At 40.7% G+C, this 22,680-nt stretch overlaps 2 protein-coding genes across 7 annotated transcripts; one reads left to right on the top strand and one right to left on the bottom strand.

Moving 5' to 3' along the window:
* Positions 1-363: 363 nt before the first annotated feature.
* Positions 364-7,889, bottom strand: wfs1a (Wolfram syndrome 1a (wolframin)). 5 transcript variants are annotated; one of them, XM_086083961.1, is made up of 13 exons: positions 7,784-7,889; positions 7,503-7,583; positions 6,580-7,032; positions 6,327-6,406; positions 5,330-5,474; positions 5,040-5,213; positions 4,283-4,360; positions 4,096-4,199; positions 3,870-4,001; positions 3,551-3,796; positions 3,181-3,459; positions 2,747-2,910; positions 364-2,161 (listed from the first exon to the last, which is right to left on the bottom strand). In XM_086083961.1, the coding sequence occupies exons 3-13, from the start codon at positions 6,851-6,853 to the stop codon at positions 988-990; spliced, it is 2,850 nt and encodes a 949-aa protein (XP_085940087.1). In that variant the 5' UTR covers positions 6,854-7,032; positions 7,503-7,583; positions 7,784-7,889; the 3' UTR covers positions 364-987. The 5 variants fall into 5 exon arrangements, with proteins under 5 accessions (XP_085940087.1, XP_085940090.1, XP_085940088.1 ...); XM_086083964.1 differs by having other exon boundaries at positions 364-1,004; positions 1,090-2,161; positions 7,503-7,883; XM_086083962.1 differs by having other exon boundaries at positions 7,503-7,586; positions 7,784-7,853.
* A 669-nt stretch (positions 7,890-8,558) lies between these two features.
* On the top strand, positions 8,559-21,160 carry crmp1 (collapsin response mediator protein 1). Of its 2 annotated transcripts, none has more exons than XM_086082387.1 (14): positions 8,559-9,145; positions 11,774-11,862; positions 11,978-12,162; positions 12,245-12,409; positions 12,856-12,917; positions 13,025-13,105; positions 13,326-13,394; positions 14,608-14,728; positions 14,867-15,023; positions 17,040-17,181; positions 17,591-17,761; positions 18,705-18,884; positions 18,953-19,115; positions 20,275-21,160. In XM_086082387.1, exons 1-14 carry the CDS (start codon positions 8,795-8,797, stop codon positions 20,364-20,366), a joined length of 2,028 nt encoding a protein of 675 aa, XP_085938513.1. In that variant the 5' UTR covers positions 8,559-8,794; the 3' UTR covers positions 20,367-21,160. The 2 variants fall into 2 exon arrangements, with proteins under 2 accessions (XP_085938513.1, XP_085938514.1); XM_086082388.1 differs by lacking the exon at positions 8,559-9,145 and adding an exon at positions 10,800-10,989.
* Positions 21,161-22,680: the final 1,520 nt, after the last annotated feature.

Genomic DNA, 22,680 nt, shown 5'->3' with positions numbered 1-22,680 from the left:
GCACAATAGCTTGTGCTTTCAAAACAATAACAACCATACAAATAGGGTTTCTTTGACAGTCAAGCACTTTTATATTCATTGCATTTGCCACTCATATTCACAGTCTACAGGCGAGGTACAAGTGTTTGCGATTTAATTGTCACAGATAAGTTGAGGTTTCACCTCAATGGTGCACTCATGTGAAGTCTACCTTGCAATACATTACATTGCAATAGGGTAGTCTGTCTAATAACGAGAGTTACTGCTTGTCTACTAAACCAATAAATCCTCCTCCACTTAATATTCTGATTACTTGACATACAGTACATAGTAAGATACGTCCTCAGATAATACCTATTGCATGTGTAATGTAAACAGCAAAACTATCGATAAATCCTCTTTTTAATGTGTCAAAATATTCAATCGATTTTTGTGACATAAAATTAATTAAAATGCTAAATCGTTTTTTTCATGGTTGCCGTGTTCATAAGGCAGGTGGCATGTCAACATAAGATAACAGTCCCTGAAGTTTTGAGATGTGGTGGTTAGTTCTCTTACTTTTAAAAAACTAAAATGTTTTCTTTCCACCCACCCATTACAAAAGGTTTTAAAAATACATGTCATCCAGTTTAGACATTGGTAGTGCAATGGTTCACATGCAGTAAGGCGACTTATGAGGCTGACGTGATCAATTCACACTTTTTACAATTCCCTGTACAGAAAACAAAGAGATTTAAAAACACCCACATTATCCTGCACAGGAGGAAATGTAGCTGTTTCTAAGCAAAGTTTGGTTAATTTGGCACCACCAAAAAAAGGGAAGTAAAAAAACTAATTATATTCTAGATTCCTGTCCAATCAAAAGTAAACATTACACAATCGTGTCTGTCGGCTGAAATGAGTGAACCTCATCACAAAAACAAATACAAGGTGGCTCTCTAGGGAAGTTAAAGTTTGAACAATACAGCTCGGCGGTTTTCGATTTGCTGTCCTTTTTGTTGTTTTTTCTCAGCCAGTGATCTTTGCTGACAGGAAGGGAGAAAAGAAGAAATCAAATGCAAAATTCAGAGCTCGCATTGTCGTACGTCTCCAGTCTCTCTCGATCTTTACCTGCCGGCCCCCAGGCAAGAGTGGGGAAACACAATCCAGACAGTTGATGGCCTTCAACTCCAAGGCCGGGGCTTTGGCTCCAAGACGGCCCTCCAGCTTGGTGCAGAACTCCACCATATTACCTGGTTCCAGGTTGAGCAGGACCTGCCTGAACTCATGGCTGGCCATGAGCACAATATCCCTCCCTTGGTCGTCCGCTTCTGTGCTTTCATTCCTGATCATCCCTACGGTCACTTGGAACATGTAGCTGTCAAAGCGCTTGACATGACAGGTGTGTTTGGCTAAAGCCTTGATCTGACACATCTCTTCCTCTTCTTGCATTCGCAGCAGCACGGGCAACGAGACCTGAGCTGGCGTAGAGCCGGAAACTGTCGGGTGCGTCGCATTCTTTGGCTCGCATTTAGGGTATGTCTCACCATAGAGGCATCGCAGCCAGTCCCCAAGAAACACTGGCAACATGTTAATGACAGACTGCGCTCCATTGTCTGTCTCAGCCACAGCGACGTGCCGAACGCGGCCTGTCCAGGTGACCCTGTGTCCCTGCAGGTAGCTACAGAAGATCTGTGTCTTGGCCAAACCTTTGGACTGCCAAGCAGGAGGTCCGCACACCTGGCTGTACTGGTCCCAAGTCAAGGTGGAGTTGTAGACTTTCTGACCTTCCGCGTGATACACATAGATCGAGAAGAGCAGGATCACCATAGAAATGCAAAGTAAAATGAGCTTGACAGGGCCACGGCGCGTCACTGAGCGGAAAACACCCAGAATAGACGTGCTGAAGCGCGTCCAGAGCCGGAGGATGACGGGGATGGCGCACACGACTAAAGTAACGATCATCTTGGTGAGCTCCAGCTCCAGGAACCACTTGAAGAGCTGGATTAAGAGCATGATGGCAAGGCCCACAGCCAGAACAGGTAGAGCAAACAGGAAGAGGAAATAGGCCACACAGGTGCGGATTAAGCCAACTGCCGTGGAATTCTGGAGGAGCACCACTGAGAATTCACACCACATGAAACACACCAGGTAGGGCACCAGGATGCAGTACGTCCCCCGAAAGCCACGCTTTCTGGCCATGCTAGACATAGGGAGAAGGGAGAAAATTAATTAATAAATAGCGAAAATGTCATCTCATAAATCCATTGGAAACATTAGTGTCTAAAAGTTTTTGACAGTAATATGTTCTATGCAGCCCCACTGGGCTAAATATGGCATTCTGGTGAAGATTGCGTTAGTGGAATATGATTATTAATTAATTCATGCAGCAAAATCCAGCAATTTTTATCCATCTCGGGGGGGCGGCCATTTTGCCACTTGCTGTCTACTAAAGATGATATCAATGTTGCTCAGGTCTCAGATAACAACCAATCACAGCTCAGCTTCAGATAACAGGTGAGCTGTGATTGGTCGTTGCCTGAGCCCTGAGCAACTGTGATGTCATCTTCAGCAAGTGGCAAAATGGCTGCCCCCTGAGATGGATAAAAATGGCTGGATTTTGTTTCATAACTCTTATTCCACAAATGTAATATTAATCAGAACCTCATGTTTAGACTAAGTGAGGTCACATATAATGGATTATTGTCAAGGAATGTTTGAGGTTGATTTCCACTTTAACGATTATTTAGAAGTAAAGATGCCCTATGACTTTCACTGTATTGCTCACCTGAAGAAGAGGTAAAAGAGGTAAACATAGAGCAAGCAGGGAATACTGAGCTGCAGCACGACTGACTCCCCTAGAGGCAGAGTTGCAAAGGTGCGTGCCAAGATGCCAAGCATTGTCATGTTTTCAGGCAAGAGCTGAGTCAAGCCGCAAAGAGACGACGCAACCTGAAATAATACACAATGTTTTTCTTTGAAGGCGACTATAAACAGTTAAAAAAAAAGAAAAGAAAAAGAGAGTGAAACAAACACAAAAAACTCAAATGGGTCACATTGACTTGTTAAATTTTGATGACATCCATTACAAAAAAAACGATTTAAATGATAATGAATTATGTTATTTTACATAACAATTTTAACTTTCCAGAGGGAATTTTATGAATGACTGAAATGTTTTGTTTTAGTTTTGCAAATAAAACGCTGTGTGACCACTCTCACCTCTATGACCATTGCTCGTCGCGCATATGTCGCAGCCATGGGACTGAGGCTCTGGTAGCTGACAGCTGTGAAGAAGATGGCCACCGTAGAGAGCTCTGAACAGGGGATCCAGCCTTTGTCGGCAACAGGGAACGAGAATATGAGGAAGAAGACGGAGAATATAAAGCAAAGGTACGGCTCCAGGTTATTCCAGCTAAAGTCGGTTTCTGCCTGCTCAACGTCCAGGCCGGGTTCAAAGCGGGTCAGAAGAGACGTCAGGGTTCGAAAGTTCTCCCAGGTCTGAAAAAGCAAGGGCATTTAATAAAGACTACTTTCCCAGAGATCAAATTTTTTTCCACAATTCATATTATACAAGAGACGAAGAACTCACCTTACTGCTTTGAACAACACGCAGTGTGCAAATAATCATGGAGATGAAGGAGAGATAGAAGACCAATAGCGGGATGACAAAGGCAAACAAGTCAATGGTGAGGTTACTGATGATGAAGAAGAAGATAAGCGTGTTGACATGTTGCGTAGGGATGACGGTGCTCAGCCACTGGACGCCGGCCCGCGATGCCCAGTCCACTAGGTGCTCCTTCACCTCCATCACAGAATCAACTGGATAGTGCAACATCTGACGGCGCCAGAGACAACACTTGAAAAGGGAATCCCAACATCCACATGAATGATTATTGTAAAAGCGATACCATTAAGCGTGATTTCATATCCATTGCTTTTTTAATGGCGCCATGCTGCTTTGTGTCCAGCATCATCCCACTTCTGCCAAAACTCCAAGACCCACTGCGGCTCTTCTTGTCTTCTGATGAGGCCAGCTCTGCCTTGCATAAATAAAAACACAGATACAACACTTTTCACACATTTTATTCATTTGCTGTTTCTGAGCTGATTTGTTTTTCTTTCTTTTCCTTTTACCTCCATGCCATCAGGGTTTTCTGTCTCAGACGATGAGGAAACCATGCCTTGAGCGTAACTTTTAGTCATCTCAACAAAGCCGTCCAAGTCCACCAGCTGATTGGCTGAGGAGGCAAAACGTGCTGTCGTTTATAAATGGGAGTAGCTTATCGGAAGCAATTCTCTCGAAGGCTCAAAGGACACTCACTCTCACTGCTGACCATGTTTTCTAGTATTTTCTGAGTCTCGTCCGAGGTGGGGCCAGATGTCCTTTTTGTAGTGTCCCCTAATATTCAGGGACAATTAAAAACAATTTGCAAGAATGACCCTACTCAATATTAAACTTGACTCATTGAGCAATTTTCGGAAGTAAAACTTTCATATTTTGTCCAGAATAAATTTGATAACTTCATTATTTTATATGTACAATTAATACCTTAAAAATGACTTTTTCACTTGCTGTTGACTGAAGATGACATCGCCTGTGCTGATGAAGTAAGTAACGACCAATTATGGCTCAGTTTGCTGGCCAAACCCAGAAAACAGGTGAGCCACGATTGTAATACTATAACCTGTATTCATTTGACTTTCAGTGTTCATACTCATTTTGTGTTTTGTATTAAACTGTGTAATTTGTGCGTAAAAAATGATAATTATAATATATGAAAATCTGTGTCGTTTGTTGACGGATTTTTAAATTTTTTTTTTAGGTTGATCTATTTTTGTTAGTTGCTTATATGTTGATGAATGATGAAAAATGTGTTGTGTTTGTTTCCATGTTTTCATTTTGTATCCATTTGGTCATGTAAATGATGCTAGCTTACGGTTTAGTGCAGCTGCCATTCATGTTTACACATAGCGGTCACATTCAGAGATACCTTGTAACTTAAATGAGTTATTATGTCTTTCTGTACAGTATTACAGTACAGTATTAGTACTACTGTACGTGTGTGTGTGGATCCTACCCAGTCCTTTGTTGACCTGGCTGACATTCTCCAGCATCTCAGCCATGGCCACTTTAGACTTCTTCTCTGGATTAAGCTTCCAGTACATCATCATGGCTGCTTTACGCACCGCCCTCTCAAACTTACTCTCTGCCGACAGTTTCCGAACATCTTCCTCATTCTCTGCGGTGATTCCTGTGCGAGGAGGATGCCAGAGACCAAAAAGATCAGAAATGCAAATCCGCTAACCCAACCCCCCACTACTCGCACACACACCACCCACGGGCCCACATATGTATTGGCACAATAACCTATTTTACGGATCCAACAGCGCTGCAAGGCTCTTGCTGCAGTCTTTCTTCCCTGTTTTGCCGCTTTTATCAACCAATTAACAGCCAGACAATTGTTTAGATCTCTGTCCTCTTCTTCAGCAAGAATCAAGTAGTGTTGACCCAGCTGATGGACAGAAGAGACATAAAGAAGATTAATTCACTGTGCGTACTGTGGCTTAACCTAAATACAAAGAACAATAAGTACATTACGACCGTGAGACCATTGCATGAGCTATAGTTCAGTTTAAGGCAAAAAAATACATATAAAAATGCATGCATTAAGTTATTTGGGGTACAACTGCACAATCCAGTTTGATCCAATACATGAAGATAAACATTTCTCTTTATTTAGAGTTTTACACTTGGTCCACATACTTGGACTTGGACTCTCCTTTCCCATCCAGAATGTATTGGAAGGCAAAGTAAAAACTAATCTAAAAATCCCACTCTGAGGTCAATGAATCTCACAGATTAAGCAATCATTTCCTTATATTTCAGTCACAGACATTTCTGTCTGCAGGGGCGGAGGACCCCATAGGAGAGTTTCAGGTGACTGTTTGCTAATATTAACTGACAGGACTTCTTGGATGTCCAAATACATGATACACTCCTTTAAATAAGTACTATACACGCAGGACCGGGGCCTGGTGGCTCTTGTAAAGTCTTGACCCATATTCATTTCTCCATTAATCCCCACAGTACTACTCTCCATTAACTGTAGTAATATTTGCAAAAGTAAGTATATTGCTAAAATTGCTTTGATTAAAGCCAATTAATACACAGAAATAACAAATCAGTTGTGGGCGTTAACACTTGGCGATCCCACATTAGAAGGCAACGTAACATCTTATGTATCATGCTGGGCGCATGGCATCGTGTTGCAAGTGGATAAAAATAGACACTCGCTCAGAAACAGACAGCATGAAGCAGCACAAAACAATGCCAAGAGTCCATCTGCAAGCATGCGTCCGCTCACCCGAGTCTGAGCCCTGGCATCGCCCGCTTTGGCTTTCTCTTCCATCTGGTCCTTACATAGGTCTTCCTCTGGTTCCTCATCTGGAGGGGAAGACAGTCAGACATTATCTTGGTTATATATATTTATCATTAAAGCTGTTTTATAGCTTTTGTCAATACTGGTCTATAGGCAAATACAAAAACAAAATTACATTTTGAGAAACCGAACATTTGTTCTGTAACTTGATAATGTATAATTTTAGCTTCTATCTTACCTTCTTCTTCATCTGTGTCCTCTTCCTCTTCTGCTTTTCTAAGTATTTCCTGTATGACCACTCGCTGGGCTATAGAGGCAAAGGTTATTTTCCTAGGGATGGTAGATTGGGAAGAATCTGTGGTGCTTGTGGGGTTGCTAGAGTCAGGGCCAGCAGAAGGAGAATTGGGAAGGGGTGACGATTCAGATGACGGCTCAGAGGAAACATCTGTAGTGTTCTTTGTTGGGGCCATGTCAGGAGAGAACAGACCATCTGGAGAGTGTGTGGACTCCATCAATTTGGAGATGAGTAGTTTGTGAGGGTGAGAGTTGAAAGGCCGAAAGGGAGTGGCAGAGGATTTATTGGAGATAGGAGACAAAATTTTGGAGTGAGTGGGGAGAGGGCGTCCATTCAAGACAAGGCATAACTCTTGAGTGTTGAAGATAGACGGCAAATCTACTCCTTTTGTCTGTCCTATAAGGAGAAATGTGGGAGGGAGTCATATAACAACAGCTGTATCTTAATTCAAAAAGAATCCGGCTGATAAATTACAGAATCCATTCATTTAAAGCTGAAATGACATGAATTATCGAAGCCTTATTTGACCATTGTACAGCAACGGTATGTCATTCCATTAATGATGAGATAAGCAGGATAACGTAAATGAGCACGACATGAGAAGAGTTGCACCAACCATTCAGTACTGCAGCGTTTTAGCTGACATTGTCCATCTCATGTTACAAAATTGGGTAACCCCAAAGCACCTTGCATGATGCACTGCAGTTTTATATTAAACAAATGTAATTTTTATGTTACTGTATCTCATAAATGAATACCTGACAACGTCAACAAGTGAGGGTCGTTGTATTTGTAAAGGCAAAGTGTTTTTTGATACAGCTAGCAATGAGTCTCATTATCTCTCATACTGTAGTGTGTAGGTGTACCTTATGAAGTGGCCGTTGGCTGTACTAGGCAACAGATGGCAGCAGAAATAAGGGACCCACATGAAAGCTGTTAGTTAGTAGCTGCTTTGAAGGGAGAAAACATGTAGTGGGAATCCAGTGACATGCAAAAATTCTACAACCATTCCAGTAGTGTATGAACTGGAGATTTACAACTCGACCCAAACTAAGCAAAAAAATGCATGCCAACTGACTGAACGAAATATAACCTCAAGACAGCACAAGCTCGAACAAACATAAACCTTACTCAGATATAAAATCACCTGATATCTTCAAAATAAAGAAGTTAAGTGTTCTTGCGGGATCAAAGTGGAACTCTGCAGTCAATCTCTCACGCCTCTAAATTAAACGCTCAAGCCCACAAACACCAATTTTACGACACGCCCTCTTAAAATAAACTATATTCTGATTGGCTAGTAGGGACGACAATCAAACGTCAGCTTCGTCTGATTTGTTAGCTTCCTTTAGTGTTGAAAATCTGTGAATTGCTCTATTAAAAGTGATAATTGTAATGTAGCCTAGATGATTTTTTAAATATACTATATAGAAATTGTGTATTAGATCTCAATATGTTTTGCAGAATTCATTTGTATACTCGGACTTAAATTATTTCCAACACAATTCACCGCGAGCCTCCAACAAGGGATATTATTTATTTGTATAATTTATATCGACATAAATCGTGCACGTTATAGTCGTTCTCTTTGTTCGCATGGGTTGCTTGGGTTCCATATTTGCAGCCTCGGAGCTTCACTGCAACTTTTTTTTAGGGGGAAAAACACCACCATGAAAGGCGGCTCACATCAACAAAACTGATCCCATCAGCACGCAGGTGAGTGGTCAGACTACAATTAAGTAAAAGCACCTCGGTAGGTCTATCTGCATATTTTAGGTTGAAAGTTGTAGCCTATGTGACACATAAAATAAGTGGGGGCACATGAGGCATTTTCAAATGTGTCTGTCCAGCCAGATGTGGGTTAAAAGATGACGTGCCGCTTTAATCCTCTCATCACCCCCATTTCAGGCTTTTCGAAAAAGAGAGATAGAGAGAGAGGGAAACAAAGAGCCACCTATCTGGATACTTGCAGAGGTTAGTTTCATCAAAGTAACGGAAAAACACTGCATTATTTAGACCTCATTTTGGGACTGCATCCATACAACCCGGAGACAAGTACTATCCAACCAGCATCACAAGAGGGGGCGGGACCGTCAGTGTCCTCGCGTGTTGCTGCCTCCATCCTCTCACAGTGCTGAAGCCTCGGGTGGAAGACACAATGTCGGACTGCAGGAGGCAGTGGAACCGGGAAGATGAGCTACCGGTGTACTTTGCAGCACCGATTGCCACTGGGCCGAACCAGCGCAAGAGCTACGGCATGTTCGACTCCGTTGAGGGGGCGTTTGAAAGCAAGACCATCGACTTCGACAGTTACGCAGTTGGAAGGAAAGGGGGCCGCACCCCGAGGAGCGGGAGCCGGGAGAGACTTCTGGACATCTGCGACTCCACCGGCGGCAAAACCTCTGGTGAAGCCCAAATGGGTTCGCAGACCACCTCTCCCAATGGAGAACGTGGTTGCCCAGGGGTCGACACAGCGATTTCCTCTGAGATGGAAAGCACACATGGAAAGGTAAGATTCATATAATGTGTATAGGCCTGGGATGTTAAAGTATTCAACCATCTTGTCATTATTACACACAGTAGCCTATGCAACAAATTGATGGAGAGCTAGTTTTGAAATAAAAGATCAAGACGGTTTGGTAACAAGAAAATCCTTGCAATATTTTAACATATCATTTATTACGTATGACCATTTGAAATGTTGCTACAGATTTTCGCACCTATCATGGAAGTTGACTTGCTTGATTTGTTTTTGTGGGCCACATAAAATGATGTGCTGGGCCACATCCGGCTCCCAGGCCTTGAGTTTGATACCATCTTACAGGATGCCAAAACCATATAAATGTAGTCAAACAAAACTGCCCCTGGTAGATCTCTGTCACAACAAATTGAATTTGAAATAAGAAGTAAAATAGTGATAACCAATATTTACTGGAAGTATGCAGTACGAGTATTGCTCACTTGAAGCCGACATTGAGAGATTTGGTGGGAAAAAATGATTGTAATGTATGTTCAAAGTAGGGCTGGGAAATAAATCAAATTCATTCGATACATCGTCATTTTAACAATTTGCTACATCGTGAAATCGAATTTTGTCTTTTGGACAATTAAAAGTTGTTGTTTTTATGTTCTGCTACATCAAAATCTTTTTGTGAGTTAAAATTTTGCGCAAGTGGGAGGATGCTGGACATGTTTACAATATACCAACTCCTTAATTGTGGCATTTAAGCACAAACTAATGAATGCTAAGTTTATGATAAACCTGATTTATAATCAGTATACATTATTGTTGTCTGAACATTTTGCACAGGAATTATTTTTGAATAAATGAAACCATTAAATGTTTTCTGAATTTATTAGATTAAAATCGACTAAAATCGTAATCGTCCTAAATGACTGCAAAAATCTAGCTTTTATTCTTTGGCCATATCGCCCAGCCCTAGTTCAAAGTTTATATTTTGATATAGATGTTCTGCCAAAACAAAATAAATAAATCAATTTAGCAAGAAACATGAACACTTAATTTACTTTAGTGGCCTGGGTCAGCAATATATCTTGGTTGGTTGTTACTATGGGTCTTGGTTGAGATAGATAGATAGATAGATAGATAGATAGATAGATAGATAGATAGATAGATAGATAGATAGATAGATAGATAGATAGATAGATAGATAGATAGATAGATAGATAGATAGATAGATAGATAGATATATAGATAGATGGATGGATGGATGGATGGATGGATGGATGGATGGATGGATGGATAGATAGATAGATAGATAGATAGATAGATAGATAGATAGATAGATAGATAGATAGATAGATAGATAGATAGATAGATAGATAGATAGATAGATAGATAGATAGATAGATAGATAGATAGATAGATAGATTGATTGATTGATTGATTGATTTGCAAATGCACTACGTCCACCTAATACATAGCCTACATTTGTGTCTAAAACTACCAAATGTCTCCCAAGAAAGTGCGCAGTCGCGTTGGAGACATTGTGGTGCTGAAGTGGACAGCAACCATGCAAAGCTGCCATTGTCGTGTTGCGTGATCATAACGTGACCGTGTGTAGGACAGTACAGCTGCAATCGCTGTGGTAAAATGTGAGGGCGCTCGTGCGCGCACAGCCTCTCCTGTGCACGTGCACTTTTTCTCCGTGTGCGCGCACGCACACAGCGCTAGACGCGTATCTTTCTCTGAGCGCGTTCACGCCGAGACCGCGTTCATAGGGGGGAACAAAGGGGTGCACCGCGACCCGGTTGTGAATCAACTTCTCCCCTCGCGAAGAAACCATCATGTCTGGGACCGGTTGCCAGGAGAACAACCTCCCCCATGTGACGGTAAGAGGGAGCAGACGTGCTTGGAGCTGTTGGAAATCCCTGCTGCCAATGCCGGAAGAGGAGATTAAATTCTTAGCGCGGGCGCTAATGCGGTTCTGTAGCACCAGGGCTATTCACTTTAGCTTTATTAGCCGTTATAGTCAATTTCACATTGTGGTGACATTGAATATACACAGACGAAGACACTCATTGTGACACAGTTGAAGCTCTTTTGTCACAGATTCATTTGAGTGTCGTGATGATGGAAGTAGGATTTGAGTTGCGGGTATAGCTTCAGGCTTTCCCTGTAAAACATAAAAGCCCTTTATCATTCGGATGGATTAGTATAAATATCAATGGCCCAACCCCAAATGCTGGACATTTCATGGCAAACATTAAACAAAAAAATTATAAAAACGACCCGAAGCCAGCTGGGATAGGCTCCAGCAACCCCCGCGACCCTTGTGAGGACAAGCGGTACAGAAAATGGATGGATGGATGGATTTCCAGCTAACTTCTGTTACCATGGAGACACGGAGACAACGTTTTCCTCTGTTGCTAGGCGTACTTTAGTGGAAGAGTGTGCTCATGCAGCACTATGAACACATGCTCTTTCCTTGACTTTTTTCACCTTAATTTCTCTCTGTCTCTCTCTCTCTCTGTCTGTCTGTCTGTCTGTCTCGCTTTCTCTTTCTCTCCCTCTCTCTCTCCTTACTGTACATACAATATTATGAGATGGATCTAATACATAACTTGATGCAATGTATGACATCTTTTCAGTCCTGATATCCTTGTATTCCTTTAGGGTGACAGCCTTCTGATTAAAGGAGGACGAGTGGTCAATGATGACCAATCCCGTTACGCAGATATTCACATTGAAGATGGGCTCATTAAGTACGTACACAATATAAATACTATATACTGTTGCTGCTTTTACACTGTGTGTAACATTTTTTTAACACGACAACTTTCCTCACCTCAATTGGCCCGCCCCTTATTTTATCCGTAGGCAGGTAGGGGAGAATCTTGTGGTCCCCGATGGCATCAAAGTGATCGAGGCCAATGGCCGCATTGTGATCCCCGGTGGGATTGACGTCAACACCTGTCTGATGAAGCCCTATCTCGGTGTACGCCCCGTTGATGACTTCCTGCAAGGCACCAAAGCGGCACTTGCTGGAGGCACGACCATGATCAGTGAGTCGGCATGAGACGCGACAAAACAGCAACCATGTAAAAGCGGTGCGTGCTCTTCACCTTTGACCCTCCCCTATTCCAGTTGACCATGTGACCCCTGAGCCTGGGGACAGCCTGCTGGAGGCGTTTGAAATCTGGCAGGAGGCTGCAGACAAGACGGCGTGTTGTGATTACTCCCTCCACGTTGACATTCCCCAGTGGAATGAAGCCGTTAAAGATGAGTTGGAGATGTTGGTTCAGGAGAAAGGTACAAACGTCTCCACATTCCCGTCTCCACATTTGTATTCCAAAGTGCTATTGGCTTCTCTAATTGTTGTCATGTTAACCCATACTTTGGAGAGAACACCAGAGACAGATTTGCAACAATTTGGCCTTGTGCTGAATCCTCTTAAAGGGAAAGCACAGAGGAAATGTACTGTCCTCATTATACTGCGGTCATGGAAGCTGAGTACACATTTTGTTTGTAATCTTTTCAGAGCAAAAAAAAAAAGAAAGAAAGAAGAAAGAATGACTTTTCTTCTGGGGCAGCAACAAAACAGCTGCTTGTGTTAACTCGTGTCTTTCAAACTAATACAGCATAATAGACGCAGAACAACATTCATAACTTAGGAAAATTGAAATTTTAGATTAGCCCTGTGCATTTTATTTTCCTTACATGAACAAATTATGTTAATTTTTCCCAACTTTTGTCAGGTATTAACTCCTTCCAGGTGTACATGGCCTATAAGGATGTCTACCAGATGACAGATTCTCAGGTGCGTGGATCTTATAAGAGCAGGATGTAGCAATTGTTACAACTAACATTAATTAATGATGTGTGCTATTCTTTTGCTATTAACATGTTATTTTCTCGCTTCTCCAGCTATACGAAGCCTTCTCCTTCTTGAAACAGATTGGAGCTGTGGTGTTAGTTCATGCTGAAAATGGAGATTTGATTGCTCAGGTAAGTGGAGCCAAACTTATCTATGCATTTTGGCTATTATGGTAGTTCTTGGTTCTTAACTGTTTAGGGTTAAGGTTACTGCTTTAGACTTAACTTATACATACAAATTGACTTGTAGTTGCATGATACTATAGAAGAAAAATCTCCAACCTAGATTGGAACACTTATACTGTAGCCACTCTCCTAAGTTGTTGTTTTGTTTTTTTAATTCATGATTTAGGAGCAAAGCAAGATTCTTGGGATGGGAATCACAGGACCTGAAGGCCATCCTCTGAGTCGTCCCGAAGAGGTGATGCCATCCATCTGTCTATCCAAACACCGACACGTGCGCATCCATCATTCTGTCCATCCAACCTTCTAACCACCTGTCCATATGACCAAAAATCTAATATAGTGACCTAACTTGAGGGAGTCCTGTGTACCAGATTTTGAGGTTATAGGGTCTGAACACGATAGGATTTAGACTGCAGTAATCATCTCTTCCTTTCAAATAGATGTTAACAGGACAGAGTGACATGTGATGTCACAAACACATTTAATGTGGCATGTTAAAAAAGGGGCAAATGGGGCACATTGTCGAACATAGTTTCAGCTTTAAGTAAGGTGGCTTTTAAGGCTCAAATGTGGACAGGTGGACCCAGAGAATGTTACAGCAGCACCAATAATTAGGTCTCAAACTCAGGTGCCATCCATCCATCCATCCATGCAACATCCATCCATCTATGCAACATGCAACATTCATCAGCCATCCATGCATCCATTCCTCCATCCACTCGCCATCCACTCGCCATCCATCCATGCAACATCCATCCATTCATCAGCCATCCATGCATCCATTCCTCCATCCACTCACCATCCACTCGCATCCACTCGCCATCCATCCATGCAACATCCATCCATTCATCAGCCATCCATGCATCCATTCCTCCATCCACTCACCATCCACTCGCCATCCACTCGCCATCCATCCATCCATCCATTCATCCAATAAACCCCATCCACTCATCATCCATCCATCCATCCAGCCAACCAGCCATTTAACCCCTATCCACTCGTCATCCATCCATCATCCATCCATCCATTCATCCATTAAACACCCATCCACTCATCATCCATCCATCCAGCCAGCCATTAAACATCCACCCACTCATCATCCATCCATTCATCCATCCTTCCGTCATTCACCTATACATGCAACATCCATTCATTCATTCATCAATCCACCCGTCATCCATCCTTCCATCCATTCATCCATCCATTAAATATCCATCCACTTGTCATCCATTCATCCATCCATCTATCCATTAAACATCCACCCACTCATCAGCCATCCATGCATCCATCCATCCATGCATCTATCCATCCATCCATCCACCCTAATCCATCTATCCATGCAACATCCATCCATTCATCCATTCATCCATCAATCCACCTGTCATCCATCCATCCATTCATCAATCCATCCAGTGACTGGTTCTGATGTGCCCTTCTGTCTTCTTCAGGTGGAAGCTGAGGCGGTGTTTCGTGCGATCACCCTTGGTGGCCGCGCCAACTGTCCTGTCTACATCACCAAGGTGATGAGCAAGAGTGCAGCCGACACCATCACCCAGGCTCGGAAAAAAGGTCACTCTCTCATTCCTGCATACCCAATTGGAGTTCATTATATACAGCAAAGCACCAAAAGAAATCCTCAATGCCTCTCTGCATTCCAAATCCTGTATTATGTAAATATATGTAAATTATTTTTGGTTGAATCTCCAGGTTCTGTGGTTTTTGGAGAGCCAATCACCGCCAGCCTGGCCACTGATGGTTCGCATTACTGGAGCAAAAACTGGGCCAAAGCTGCTGCTTATGTCACCTCCCCACCTCTGAGTCCTGACCCCACGACCCCAGACCACCTCCACACACTTCTGGCCTGGTAGGACTTGAATACATGTCCTGCAGCTGATGCAAAGCACTTGTTGTATTTTTTTTTAAGGCTGGGATGTGATTGGGATAATGAAGCCCTCAGTGGATTTACAAACTTTTAAATGAAGGTGGAGTTATTTATAGCTGTAAGCGCTGCATAATTTTAAATCAGATAAGTGACACCAAAGGATACGCATGCAAGGTTTTAATGCTCATTATTTGTTTGGTATTCCAGTCACAGCAGCTGCTCATATAATACACAATGTCAAACTTAATTTAACAGAAGGAGTTGGGGTCATTGATTGACAAGGGGAGGGGCAAAGAAAAAGATTGGAAAATATATACTTTATGAAATATAGCAAAAGTACAATGAATAGCAAACACTCTCTGAACAGAATGTACAGAACTTCTTAGTATAAATTTTTTAGTGCCCCTAAATCTATAAATAGCACAGGAATGTGAATCCTTCATCATCTGTTGCCTTGGCGACCAAGTGCCTCTCTTCTCCTCTTTCCTCTCTAGTCTTCCGTTGTGGGCTTGCAAACTTGTCCCACAGCAAATCTTTTAACTGACAGGATGTATTTTTAGGTTATTTTTCCACAAATGTCAGAGCGCTTAGATGCAAGGGCGGGTGCTTATCACCATATTTAAACATGATTATACCATAATACAATTATCTAGGATAATGCGCTTACTGTAATTAATAAGAAGTTAAGAAAGTATTATAATAGCGATTTGAATTTTTAAGAAACAGTGAGCAAATAGGATCATGACTTAAAGTAGCATTGTTGCATGATTGGCTTTGTACCTGTTTGCGTGCCCGAGGCTGAAGCAGGTCTTTGGCTCTCAGTGAGGACACCTGGTGGCCAATAGGGGAACGACAGCTTTGGGTTCGAGCAGAGTAATTAAAAAAAAAAGTGAAATAGTTAATGTAAAATGCAGTATTGTGCAAAAGTGCTAGGCATCATTAAATTTATTTATGAATTTATTTATTGAAATTACCACATATAACTAGAATTCATGCAGATTATTTATAGAGCACAGACTGCTGTTAAACTGTTAACAAATGAACAAAGGAAAACATAATTTGTGCTGTGTCACATTTGAGTCTGTTTGTTTTTAGCAGACTACTTCCTGGTTTATGGAGGATGTGAGATATCATTGTGATTCAAATGGTGAAAATAACTTTTCTGTATATCAGCACCTTTATCCAGGGCTTCAACAACGTAAAGAGCTCTATTTTTGTAAACATGCATCTGGCAGAGCACAAATGCTGGTGGATCCTGATTTTCATGCAAGCAAGGCTCACTGCACGTTGGCTAGTGTGGCAGAATGGTCTGTGCCGTATTGGCTGTTCTGGTGTAGCAGACACAATGTCCTTGCTCAGACCATATCTAAGGTTTGGCACAGGGTGGACCGCTTGCCTAACACAATTTTGGTGCTGCGGACATATTTAAGTCGCCAGCCCATTCAGCAGAGAGGGTGATTGCTGTGAAAAGAGTTAATAACACAACAAAACCTGTTTCTTCCTTAGACCTTTGCACAGTACTGGATTATGAGTACTGATGAGTTCATTTTAATATTAAAATAATAATAATACATTTCCATTTTTAATTGTATTATTTATTATAACTAACTAATTATTTAAAATATATATATCAACTGCATATATGTTAAAATATGTGTTTACTATTTTTAATATACTAATTCAATGAATGAAAAAATAAATAATTTATTGAGATATAAATAAATGGGAAATTTAAAAATTCAAAAATACATACATTTTGAGTTACAAATTTTAAGGGAAAACTTTTGTCTGAATTAATACAAAAAATTTTTTTGCACAGCCCTGGGATAGATCATGTAAATCATGCTTTTAACTTAATCTCAAATCTTGTGATTAATTTTGTTTTTGTTTTTTCAAATCATCATATAATAGATTACAGTACAGTGATACATTTACAACCTTCTGTTCTGCTTCATTTTTAAGTGTGTGTTGATAACAATGTATTGTGCTATGACGCAGTGGCGACCTGCAGGTGGTGGGCAGCGCTCACTGCACATACAGCACCTCTCAGAAAGCAATTGGGAAAGACGACTTCACCTTAATCCCAGAGGGCACCAACGGAGTGGAGGAGAGGATGAGTTTTGTTTGGGACAAAGCTGTGGTAAGAGCAAACAATGTGTGTGTGTGTGTTTTGAAATGTGTGAAAATTTGGGTCAGTTTAGTTGAACAGCTTTTATTCTGTTGTATGAGTGACAACAGTGTAGTTGCACCTCGTGACAGTTAGTGAAAGAGCATTAAATTGTTCTGTCACAGTACGTCACTGGCATATGGACAAATATGCTTTATTTGTAGTCAATAAATATACATTTTCAGACCAATTACATGAAATTGGATCGTTTCCAATGGCACACACGATGATCTCATGGCAAATTCATGTGCTGCGGCATCGTGGTTGGGAATCACTGTTCTAAGGGAACAATCGCTTCAAGCAGATTGTGTTTAATATTTGAGACTCCTCTTCATTTATGTTTGCGCTACTGTACGTCTCGTCCAACCACTCCTCCTCCCAGGCCATGGGGAAGATGGACGAGAACCAGTTTGTGGCCGTCACGTCTACCAACGCTGCCAAAGTCTTCAATCTGTACCCCCGTAAAGGTCGGATAGCGGTGGGCTCCGACGCAGACGTCGTCATCTGGGACCCCGACAGCACCAAAACCATCACGTCCAAACTGCAGCAGTCGGTGAGAACAAAGCAGGATGAATAAAGTAGAAGCAGAGGGGAAAGGACAGGAGGCGGGATGAGTGTGAACAGGATTAAAAAACAAATAAAAGATCAAAGAGTGCATAGAAATTACAGGCATTAGACATGCAGGGCTGAGACCACAAAATGAGAAGTGTCAGTTTCCCCTGACAATTTAGTGAATTCATTAAATAACCCATTAAAATTTCAATAGAATGTATTTTGAGTCAAATTGGTAGTTGATATGCTGCCTATCGCGACAATCTACATTTTCAGTCCGTGGATGTGATCAAAAAAAGAAAAAGAGACTCATGGGAGGTTGCACGCATTTAAATGGCTTTTAGATGAATTTAAATGAAATTCATGGTTGGCAACATCAGGCAGTGTTTGATATATTTCATCTCTTTGCCCGTTTTTCACAGACTCTAATCCAGACTGCTGTCGGTTTTAGGGTCTAATCCCCCCCTGCACCTCTTCACCCATTGCACTGACATCTTTCTACCCCTCCCCCTGTTTTTATTATCTTGCTCTCTGCCCCAAGCCGTTTCATTCCCTTCATCCCCCAACTTCTCAAATGCTGCAGTTTTACTGCATGCATCATTCTCTCTGATACAATGCTTGCATTAAACCCTCCTTGCTCTTTGCTTTATTTTTCTGGGCTAATATATAGTATGCATGTGTGTACTGTGTTATGAGTCGTATGACCTATCATTAATCTCAGCCCAAACACCTCTTGTCTTGGCGTCACGTTTACAGTTTTGTACTCATGTTTATTAGTGTTGGTCATAGCCAGTCGAGGGATATTTGCATCTCATTATGCTATGTTATGTAGTGACATACCAGACAGTATTATTACAGTCAATATATTTCTTATACGGTATTTTTCATTGTTGCACAGAAATTTTCACGTTTTAGCATGTCATATGTAAATGCTCTTGTTACAGTTTGCAGAATTTAACATCTTTGAGGGTCTGGAGTGCCGTGGGTCTCCAGCGCTGGTGTTGAGTCAGGGCCGGGTGGTGTATGAGGAAGGAAAGCTTCGGGTTCAGCAGGGAACCGGACGATTCATCCCTCGCAAGCCCTTCCCTGATTTTGCTTACCAGCGTTTAAAGTTTAGGAATCAGGTACAGACCACAAAGGAGAGCTTGAAATACATTTTTGATGGCACAACTTTTCCCATGTCTCTAAATAGATGAAGGACAAAGGGGTCACACGTGGGATGTATGACGGGCCTGTGTGTGATGTTGTTTCAACGCCGAAATATATCACACCTTCACCTTCGGCCAAAACATCCCCCACCTCGCACCAGCCTCCACCTGTGCGCAACCTTCACCAGTCCAACTTCAGCCTATCAGGTTAGACAAAATAAAATATACTGCATTGTATATTGTTTGTGTTCTATAGTGAGGGTTTTGCCAAGCATTGGAAGGTGCAATATATATACATATATATATACATATATATATATATATATATATATATATACATATATATATATATATATATATATATATATATATATATATATATATATATATATATATATATATATATATATATATATATATATATATATATATATATATATATATATATATATAATGTCATTTAAAATAACATGAGTACATTTACATTATAGACACGACTAACATTCAAAAGTTCTGGGTCACTCAGACAATTTTCCATTAAAACATTTTATTGTATAGATACCAAGGTTATTATGGTAAATGAAAGCTAACAAAATAACTCATATTAAAATATATATATATTTTTTACATTTTTCTTAACGAAATAAAAATGAAAATGCTTTTAAAAATGTGGAAACTAACTAAAACTACATCTTACATTTTTAATTTAACTAAAACCAACTATAATAATAGAGAAAGTGAATGGTGTTGCTAAACATCCATATAACTACGGAAGGATGGTGAATTGTTTGAGAATTATAGTTTACTTAACTTTATTACATAATACTTAGCGACCCTAAAAAAAAAATCTAGCACGCGTGAACACCTAAACAAAGCAAACCAAAAACCAGGACAAGTGACCCCAAACTTTTGAACAGTTGCATTTGTAATATAGTTCTAAATATAATTGTGATTTTTTCCCCCTGTAAAATATTATAGAGTGGGGTACAAAAGTAAGTATAAAGTAGTATTTCTTTTTTTCCCGTTTTTTTTTCTGTATGATAGACAACAAGTATTGTAGGTGTTTTTTCTCGCTCTCTTTTTTTTTTTAACTGTGTACACTAGTAATGATTTATATTGAATTTGAAAATAATACCGGTAATACCATTATTGGGATTATTATCATTTGATTTATGATTTTATGTGGTGGTGCTAAATCATATCAGGGCACTTCATGGAGCAGGTCAGAACTCACACTCCTCACTTATTAAAACACTAACATAGCCCCAACTGCTTTTGTTGTAATATGAGAGCACACCATTTTAAATACTCTTGCATCTCACTGTATTGTAACGTTCTCATTGTCTCTCTTGATTTAAATGTACAGGGGCACAGATTGGCGACAACGTCCCTCGCAGGTCTGGCCATCGCATTGTAGCGCCCCCTGGTGGTCGCTCGAACATTACCAGCCTTGGTTAGAACCCCATGCACAGTTCGAGGGTTTGCGGGGTTTCGCCACTGCACATCACTGAGAGTGTGAGCATGCGTTAGTAGCATAGTTGCAGCAATGTGGCACGCACAAATCGCACCATAATAATCTGCCTTGTGACTGCACACTCTGTAAGAAGATGCACATATTAGTGTGATTTACAATCAATAAAGTCATGTTAACATCAACATTCACTAACTAACTCACTTTAATATGATGGAACCTTTTCCCCACTACAATATAACAGTGTTATCTCCCTATTAATAGCACAACTTTCACTAAGTGTTCCCCACATGATGGTGCTGTTGCTGCTGGCCACTGCATCTGCACTTGATTCAATGTGACTCATCTCGATCCTATTGCATGGACATCCCTTTAAATGTTACACCATGATTGTGCACATTTGCTTCAGATGCTGTTTGTAAGCTTTGAGCACTCTTAGATGGTGATAAAAAACATCAACTTCTCAGCAATCGCGCACGAAATGCAAAGTTGAACAAGGCGTTAAGCCATTGCAATAAATACTATAATCATTGTAGAATTGACGTGTGTTATAGTTTTCTGCCAACCACTCATATTAGAAATAATTTTTAAAAATCATTTTAGCTCTCGTTACATTTTTGATGAAACATTTCTTTAGGCGTGTTTTTACGAAAGTTCTTAGTTTTTTGTTATTGTTGTTGTTGGTTTGTATGGTATGTTTTAAAAATGTATTCCACATATTTTTTTTGCTGTTGTCTGAGCCAATCACTGATGATTAATAAAGACTGTTGACAAAAATGGAGACTGAACACTTTCATGAAAGTTTGCATTCACACTCACCAGCCACCGCAGTTGCGCCTGCACATCTAAAGAGGTCGGGGACTAGAACTGTACACAGCATTTGTTTTTAACTTTGAAAGAAGTGGCAATGTACTGTAACTATTTCTATTACTTTAGTTTGCAGAGGTGTATAGTCACCATAATGAGAGTGCTGTTCCAAATATCTCTCCACCTGTAGCTAAATAATAATAATTACCATCATAATAGAAACCACTCTGTCAATGCAGTGCAGTTCTAAAGTAGTACAACCACAATGACCAACATCGCTAAAATAACATCTCTGACTGTCACGCGAGGTGCGGAATTTGGACCCAAACATAGACAGGACATGGGAGTTGGAAAATATAGGCAAAAATACAAAATAACAACAGAGAGCAGGGCTGGATGCAGATCGCCTCGAAAAGGCACTTGAAGGGAAAACCTTGACTGTGAAATCTTGAGTTGGCTGGATGCAAAAGAAAACCTTCACTTAAAACCTCGACGTACAAACAAAAGTGTCATTCAATAACTCTCGCTAACAATGCACAATTAAATATGACAAAATAAAGGCCTATAGGATAAAATAAGAGTAACTGGACAAACTAGGATACGCACATAGTAGATGCATAGCCCCTGACCACATTATCATCATAAAGAACATAGTAACTGCATACAATTTGGCAAACTAAAAGTGGCTAATATGGCCAAAACGTCATCATTGTCACATTATAATCATAATAGTAACTGCATACAATTTGGCAAACTAAAAGTGGCTAATATGGCTAAAACGTCACCATTGTCACATTATCATCATAAGGGACATAGTAACCGTATAGGCACAATACATCCATTACCATGATCCCCTGTCATAACCCAAAACACAGTCATAACACTCAAAATGAATCATCTAACATTCATCATGGTCATCATTCTACAGGTGGTGTACCTAATGTTGTGGCCAGTTAATGCTTTTATCAAACAGAAAATATACTGTATATTAATAATTTAAAAGGTGTTGGAATCTGTCTCTCAAACGATCCACCGCAGACAAATAAGTGGAATGAACCGAGACGTGGGCATATACTTCTTCTTGAATAGATTTCCCCGTACACCAGTAAACACTGTCAGGTTGCATTATAAGTGCTCCAGTAAAGAGCTTAACACAAGGTCCCTGATACATCTTACGCCTAAGGGGACTTCTCACACAGCTACCCAAGCAGGATGCAAACCTGTGATGTAACCTGTTTGCCAAATTTAATCTCGTATTTAAGGGCCACAAGTGTGCCGTACCGTAGTTAAGTCAAAGTACAAAGACTCCTGAACAGAGATGATCTCACTAAACTCTGATGTCTTTAATCTTTAATGATGACCGTGATTATTATCATTGACAAATAATTTGCGCGATACATGGTGATGCAAGTTGTTATCAGCTTGTAATGATCCACTCCGATGTGTTTTACGGGAGTGATGCTGCATCTGTATTTCAGTCCATCTGTGATCTCA

This window comes from Leptonotus elevatus, chromosome 8 (assembly GCF_054856555.1).
Source record: "Leptonotus elevatus isolate MCC_2025b chromosome 8, RoL_Lele_1.0, whole genome shotgun sequence".
Classification (NCBI taxonomy): domain Eukaryota; kingdom Metazoa; phylum Chordata; class Actinopteri; order Syngnathiformes; family Syngnathidae; genus Leptonotus; species Leptonotus elevatus.
This window is presented reverse-complemented; position numbering and strand designations above follow the sequence as displayed.